Source organism: Rhipicephalus microplus, chromosome 9, assembly GCF_043290135.1.
Source record: "Rhipicephalus microplus isolate Deutch F79 chromosome 9, USDA_Rmic, whole genome shotgun sequence".
NCBI lineage: Eukaryota > Metazoa > Arthropoda > Arachnida > Ixodida > Ixodidae > Rhipicephalus > Rhipicephalus microplus.
The window spans coordinates 53664066-53671896 of record NC_134708.1 but is presented as its reverse complement, the minus strand read 5'-3'; the positions used below and the strand labels follow the sequence as shown (position 1 = coordinate 53671896).

General features: G+C 45.5%; 1 protein-coding gene across 1 annotated transcript; it reads right to left on the bottom strand.

The window, feature by feature from the left end:
* Positions 1-536: 536 nt before the first annotated feature.
* LOC119165054 (uncharacterized) lies at positions 537-6619 on the bottom strand. Its single transcript, XM_037417246.2, has 3 exons — positions 5363-6619; positions 2707-3036; positions 537-2023 (listed from the first exon to the last, which is right to left on the bottom strand). Exons 1-3 carry the CDS (start codon positions 6404-6406, stop codon positions 1886-1888), a joined length of 1512 nt encoding a protein of 503 aa, XP_037273143.2. The 5' UTR covers positions 6407-6619; the 3' UTR covers positions 537-1885.
* Between the last annotated feature and the right edge of the window lie 1212 nt (positions 6620-7831).

Sequence of the window (7831 nt, the reverse complement as noted above, 5' to 3'; positions counted from 1 at the left end):
CTGTTAGTTCTCAGTATTATTGTGTTAAAACACGTAAAAATGAGCCCTTAGGTATACACTTCTTTCCCTTATATATATATCTATATCTATAGTGGGAGTAATAATTCAATGGGCCAGTTAGTCTTCGTGAAGGTATGGGATATGGCACAACGGGAGCGTTGTCAACAAGGATAAATATATTTATTTCCCAACAATATATATATATATATAACTCATCCCCTGATGAAGGGAGGTCCCCTCCCGAAACTGTTGGGAAATAAATATATTTATCCTTGTTGACAACGCTCCCGTTGTGCCATATCCCATATCTATATCTCTCTCTCTCTCTCTCTCTATATATATATATATATATATATATATATATATATATATATATATATATATATATATATATATATATGAACACTTATGAAGCTAGCTTGGGAAAATATTCTTATGATCTCATTTGTCATATTGTAGCTTGGCTAGAGTCGCGAAGGTTCAGTTATAGAGAGAATGTGTGTGAGAAAAGGTGGAGGGAAGAGGAGAGAGCAAGCTAGAAGTCGAGGGGGATTTTTTATTTTCTTTTAGAAGGCTGAACAGTTCGGGCAGAGCTAGCTTGCTCTGGAATATATCTGAGCGAAGGAGAAAAACAGCAGTGAAGTGTACTGAGGGTGATTGGAAGATGTGATGGGCATATACATACACCACGTAACACAGCGGTTACAGATAATCGTGTTCTAACCAATACTCTAGAGGAAATCTATAGCTGTCTTTGTAGTAGTGCGCACCAACTAGGAAGCAAGCATGCAATAACATGCACCATAATCTGATTTGGCATTGGGTGATTGTGCTTGATAGAAGATTGCTGCACAAAATTCGCCCTTTTTATTTATTTTTACCACTGCAATGTTAACCGGCATAAACGACAGCGACCTTCATTGTACTGCGTAGGGAGGGTAGTCACGCAGTAAATGTTGTAACATCTCACGCAGTTGACAGCATTCACTGCTAAGGATATTCTATTAGGCGCGCGTAGCGTTGAACAACAATTTCAATGTTTATTTTGAATTTACTTCTTGTAGCATATCTTAGTTGTTGTTTTTCTTTCAAATAAAGACTGGTCTAACGTAATGAACTAGTGGTGATTGAAACAACAATGTGACATTCGACTTCTACGGCTACCCTATGTACACATGTCAGGGCTTTTTATCGCTTGTAAATGTATTGATGCATTGATATGTATTCATTAGAATAGTCGCACTAGTTGTGATAACGATTGCGTGTATTTTCTTTGGGAATTGTTGCAATTACAGCTGTCTTAGTTTTGTTATATCACTGACGGAGGTCCGACTGAATTCTTTAAATTCATAAACATTATATATGATTATTATGTGAACCTGTTAGTGAGATATAAATCAGGAAGAAAAATAATGAGAAAATACGATAGCAACAGAACATGTGCCCTTAGTAATTATTTCCATTTTCCTACCACGGTGTCCAACAATTGAATGTGTTTCATATATACTTTAGGCGTTTTAGGTCATAGTTTCTTTAGTATCGCATAAATCATTTTGCTTTTTTCAAGACGATTGTGAAGACAAATTAACGCAAGACATTTATAATACACATATAGCTAGACAAACTAACATGGTATATCTTAAGTGAACTACACAGTCAAGGTGCAAGCGCTGGCAATGTACAAGGGCCTAAGGCAAGCACTTCATAGGCAACTCGTATATTGTAGAAGCAGCGCGCTAGGCCAACTAACAGGCTATACCTCGCGCTCTTCATAACAAATAGTGTGGACGTACATCGCGAAAATAATATAATAAAGTTGGTCTTCAGTACTCAGCGAACACGTTTCCCGCACGTAGGAGTACGAGCGTGAGTGACAGTACTGAGTCTACAAATTCTCAAGCTGGGCGTCTTCGTCGGGAGGGTCAGGCCACGTGAAGTTGATCCATGGTAAGTGATTGACCCCACACTTGAAAGCTCGCCTGAAGACCGGAGCGGAAGGCAGGGCGATGTTGCAGATGGCCCTCTACGGAATGCACGAAGAAATTAGCAAAAACACGTGTGAAAAAAGAATGTCAGCATCTTTAGTTTTAGTAGGACGTCAGCTTTATAACGAGCTGCTAAGTAATGACAAGAGTTATGTAAACCATTGGCGTGTGGAAGGTTTTTCGTTGGGGAGGGGGGGGGGGCACTGGCAGCGCCAACCCCTCCCCCCTCCTTACTTTTTTTGGTGGAGTGTGAACGAAAGAAAGGAAGCTTCCGAATGGATTCGGAAATAATAACGATTTCTCGCTTCTGGCAACGATCTGTCTCTGGTCACCGTGTTTTCAGAGTCGTGAAGGTTTTCTGTTTCGCAACACTTCTCGTCCTCAGCAGCCAATATGGTCAGCTTTTGTGCTCATGTCCGTAAACCTTAAACGTAGACGCAACAGGTCAAACTGAACAAATGTATGAAGCACACGTGGCGCCATACCTTTGTATTTTTTCTTGCAATTTACTTCTTGTGAGACAACAATCTAATCTCGATACGTGACAACGCATTTCCTTCTCCCGTCAGGATGAACAGCCTAGAGAAGCTGGAGCTTCTTTGCCCTTTCTGGAACAACCGTTGCCAGACGTTTATTCTACCCCCGGCTAACAGAGACGGCGCCACAGTTACGCCTCGCGTCATCGACAAAAAGCTTGAGCGCCCCAAGTGGCAACACTTACATTTACTTCGAGACGGCGGCCTATATCACCACAGCGTGCGAAGCAGCTGACGAGGAAGAACAGCTGGTCCTCGGGAAGCGTGGCGAAATACGAGAGTCTTCCACCAGTCGACTCGCCCGCCTTCGTAGCGTCGTCCCTCCCAACTGCGGCCTTGGCGAGGCGAGGTATGTGGCTGGTGCTATGCACTGCCCAGCTGGTAAATAACAGCTCGCGCCTCTCATTGGACGTGTGGTTCGCCAGAGCACCGCTTCTGTTGAAGGCAGTTTCGAAGCGCCTGATGTCCTTCACTAGAGGCTCAAGCTGGCGGTAGATTGGATTTGCGGCATCGTACTGCGAGAAGCCGCAAGTGGAAAAGGCAAAGTTTTTGAATAAAGCTGTAATGTCTGCATTCGAAGGTATGAACGCACTTGTGTGTCAACTACCTCAGCTTTGTTATTCCGAGCCCATTTACGTGTTCCTTGCCCCGACTGCGTTTATTGGACTTCTCTGTTGTGTGCGTGTTTTCATGACTAGTGTTTTCTTATACATACACACTGACTGACAACTCAGTCTATGTTTTAATGTTCAGTAGTCAAGGTGGGCGCAAAATAATCAATAGTCATTCAGAATAATAGAGTCGATAACAAAAGAGGGCAAGCGTTTGAAGAAGTAGCAGTAAGTTAGCCGGGCACTGGGAAAACATCACTAAGAAGTCACTGGGAAAACATCACAGCATCAAAAACTAGAGTTAAATGAGGTAGCGCGGAAACTGACCTTTGCCTGACAGTGGACGTCTTCAAAAGCACGATGATAGTAACTCTTATGATGATGATTATGATATCAATGTTGCCTTGAAATCGCATAACGAACATTGCCCGCGAATGGCTACCCAGCACTTCGACATTACGAAGTAATCGTTAAGCAGGGGGTACGCACAAAGCACGAATTCATCAGTAGTTCATTAAAAGTACTCTTCGGGCCATCTCTCACAATCATTTACTTACGTTTAGCAAGTATTAATTACCACCTGAGTAACATTAGCCATGAAATGAGTCAACACTAGCCGACGTCACCCCACGCTACTGGCACGTGAACGAAAATGGCATTTGAATTAGATCAGGAAGTGTGCTGATTGATTGATTGATTAATGATTGATTTGTTTATTGATCGATCGATCGATTGATTGATTGATTGGTTGATTGATTGATTGATTGATTGATTGATTGATTGATTGATTGATATGAGGCTTAACGTCCCAATACCACCATATGATTATGAGAGACGCCGTAGTAGAGGACTCCAGAAATTTCGACCACCTGGGTTTCTTTAAGAGGTCACGAAGTGTTGTCAGTCAGTACAGTTATTGAGTATTGGTGCAAGTCCAGGAATACGATGTTCGGGAAAAAAAACGACACGCTTGAAACGGCCAGGTGGATGAAAACAGCAGATGGACCATGCGACGTTTCCAAAGGTTAACGGGACACAAAATGGGTAAAGCGAATTTCCATATAGATTTGCATCTTATCGAACGACGCTCATTTCAGCGAGCAGGCTATCAGTCATTTAGTCGAGCGCTGTGCGGAATGTTGACATTGCACAAAATGAGGACCAAACACAAGATGAGCGCCGACTATCAACTGAAAGCTTATTAAAGCATTAATATTTATAATTGAACTTTTTTGCTAGTGCCAAGGCACATTTATGTTTATACTTTCGGAACGCTTACGAAATCAGAGACGATAGCTATATACTTGTGCATGTGGTTGCTTACTATGATATGTCAAGTTACATAAGCTCTTGATTTTGAAAATATACAGAAGCACGACTGACGCATTCCCCTGTCAACTTATGAAAGCTGTACGCTTGTACTTATCATTCTGTCTTCGTTCCCGATTCCCCAATTTTCTCGACAAAATAACTGGGAATTGCCTTAGAACATTGCAAAAAACAACCTCCACGTTACGACGACTAAAGTGTTTCCTAATCATATATATAAGCCACATGATGTAAACGCCGGTGCCGAGGCCGCCTCGTCTTCGCGGCTCATGTGGAACGTGAAGGCGTACTTCGAGGCCCTGTTACTGGTTATCGTAAGTGGGCTAAATGTTCTTCCACAGAAGTCAGAGTCTAAAATATTGAATGTTTGTAAACGTTTACTGAAGCAGGGAGAGCCGATATTAAAAGTGAACACTAAAACACTGGCCTTCTCGATAGCCTGACAAAACGGCTTTGCAAGCTTTATTGCGCCTCGTAAGAATGACCTGAAACTTGACAACACATTATGGGAGGCCCCATTGTTTCACTTGTCTAATTACATCACTAATCGCTATCAATGTTTTGTCAACATTGGCACTTTGTGTGCGTTCTTACTTCGTGGCTAAATTGTTTGTGAACACATACCAACCACGCTAACAATGAACCTGCTTAAAGCGTGTGTGAGCGAGAGAGTGCCGGGTTGCGACTAAAACTCTAGATAACAATCACACAAAGCACAAGGTACATGTAAGCAGGACGGCACTGTCACGTGTGTTCCTTGTTTGCATGTCTCTTCCTTGCGCCATAGTTGTTGTTTGCCATAAAGTTCCATTATTTCAGTTACCACTAGCTAGCTTAAATTTCTGCTTTCAATATTGCATCTCACGTTGCTTCGTCATAAATTGGGTGCTCATGGACGTACCGAATAGTCTTCATCAAAGTAGAAGACGAAGTAGCCTATGAGAACCAGCTGCTGCGCCATGACGGTGCCAACGAGAGCCGCGTTGACGGCGAAGGGAAACCACGGTTGTAGCAGCGGTGGCGACCTCATGTGGTTGTGCACCAACACCTCGCGAGCCACCAGGTTGCGGTACAGGTAGTAGCTCGCGATGCCCGGCGGGTGAAGCGCCAAGTGGCGCGGCCGGCGCATGGACTTCTTCAGCAGGTCGATGGTGACTCGCCAGCTGCGCAGAAAAAGCTCCAGACTCCCGCCCTTCTTGTCGTAAGGCACGTGCGCGTACTCGGCGTCCAGAAGACCCCAAGGGAGGCTCATGTTGTACGCGTTGCTCAAGACGCGCTTTGTGACGGCTGCGAACACGCTCCGGAAGGCCTGGCCGTAAACGCGTCCCGCATCGTCAAAGGCCCGGCACGAGAGGCGAAGCATCTCCCACGTACTGGCCTTGTCGCCCATGGTGTCGTGCTCTGCTTTCCACTTGGCCAAGGGTAGCGTCAACTCGACCGCTTGCATGCACTTGTATCGCAGATACGCCGCCGCGAAGTTGGGCACGCCCATGTCGGCCATCATCGCTGCCGTGAGGTAACGCGACACGACAGGCGAGAGTAACCAGACCACGTAAGCGCCCAGGAAGAGCTTGAAGCCCTCGACAAGCTTGTAGTCGCTGAAGTGAGTAACGTTCAACTTGTCGAACAACGCAGGCTGCAGGTTCACGATGTTGTCCTCCGGCCACAGCTGGGAGTCGTCCGGGAGGTGGCCATTCAGAGCCCGCCTCAGCTCGGAGTCCCTCAGGCTGAAGAATACGGGAACCGTTGTGCGAGACCACAGGACCTTGACCGTCCGGGCGATGTCGAAATGCGCGACGGTGACGGCATCGATCATGTGCGAGTATGACTGTCCCGTGCCGCCAACAATCTCTGCGCAGCGCCTCAAGTACTGGCGGTGCCGAGCGCGCCTGACGAGCTGCTCGAAGTCTCCAATCCACTCGAGACAGCGTTCGTCCAGTGTCATGTAGATGGTGTTTTCGTAAGGTCGCGACGGGTGGTGACCCACGTAAAAGGACCAGAACGCGTAAATGCCGAAGCTCAGCGACGACTTCACCAGGATGTCCAGAAGCGAGGACCGCGTGGCTGAGGACCTGTGCGGCCATGGAAGACCAAGGTCCAGCAGCAGCTTGCGAAGGGTCGAGCTGTCGTGCCTACCATACGGTGATCCCTGACATAAAAAAAACAATCAGTAATGGCTGTTTGTACTTGTTGCATTACATCGAGCATCTCGCAGCAACTTACGATAGTGATCGTTGCTGTTATCGCAAGCTAAGAAGATGGTTACTTCTATTTAGCGCTAAAAAAACGCACGAGAGATGACAGTACTAGTGCGTATTGTTTTGTCGCTCGTGTTCACTAAAATAAAAAGGGGAAGTATTTATTAACTCTGCCAGCCACAACAAGTCCTTACGAAAAAGCCACCAGGACAATAAGCCACTGCCCCGCCACGGTGGTGTAGTGGCTAAAGTACTCGGCTGCTGACCCGCAGGATACGGTATCAAATGCCGGCTGTGGCGGCCACATTTACGATGGAGGCGGAAATGTTGTAGGCCCGTGTGTTCAGATTCCGGTGCACGTTAAAGAACCCCAAGTGGTCGAAATTTCCGGAGCCCTCCACTACGGCGTATCTCATAATCATATGGTGGTTTGGGGATGTTAAATCCCACATATCAATCACAATAAGCCACTATTCTCAAGAATGTGTAGATGAATGCAAATCTTTTTTGATAGTCCTGTGGTGTACGACTCAACGTCACATTTTTCAACTGAATACGCATTATTATAGAAGTGCGAACTTTGACAAACATTATCAGCCTCACACCTTCCACCCAAAAAAAGAATTTGATATTTACGTACTACAACTTCCTAATTGCGGTCGAGCCTATAGACGGTTTCGCCAGAGCCTGCCGGTCTCTAGCAACATTGTGCGTTCACCAAAAAATCCCCCCTGAAAACTTCCGGTTTAGCTTGTTCTTGCATGGTTTTAGCATTTGTTGTTAACCGCGGCTGCTTGTGTTCAGATGTGTTATGCAGATAAAATTGTTCTGGCGAAGCGCTGGAAACTCGAGCACAGCTGTGTCAAGTCATGATGGAGTCTAAATGCCTGAATCAATTTTATATGCTAGTCAAAACATTGTTTTATGGCCGATGACGATAGAAAGAGCGCCTGCATTGCAGCGATCACGCGAAAAAACTGGATGCCGGCTAAGAACACATAGGTTTGTTCTGCCCACTTCGTCAAAGGCAATGTAAACCTCAGCGCATACTAATGGCACAGAGGCGATACTTTGACGTTCGACTAGTCGAAGGCCCCTGGTTACCGGGAACACATCAGTCACTGTCGTCTTCCACTCGTGGCCGATAAGCATACTTATGCCTGAAATGGGTA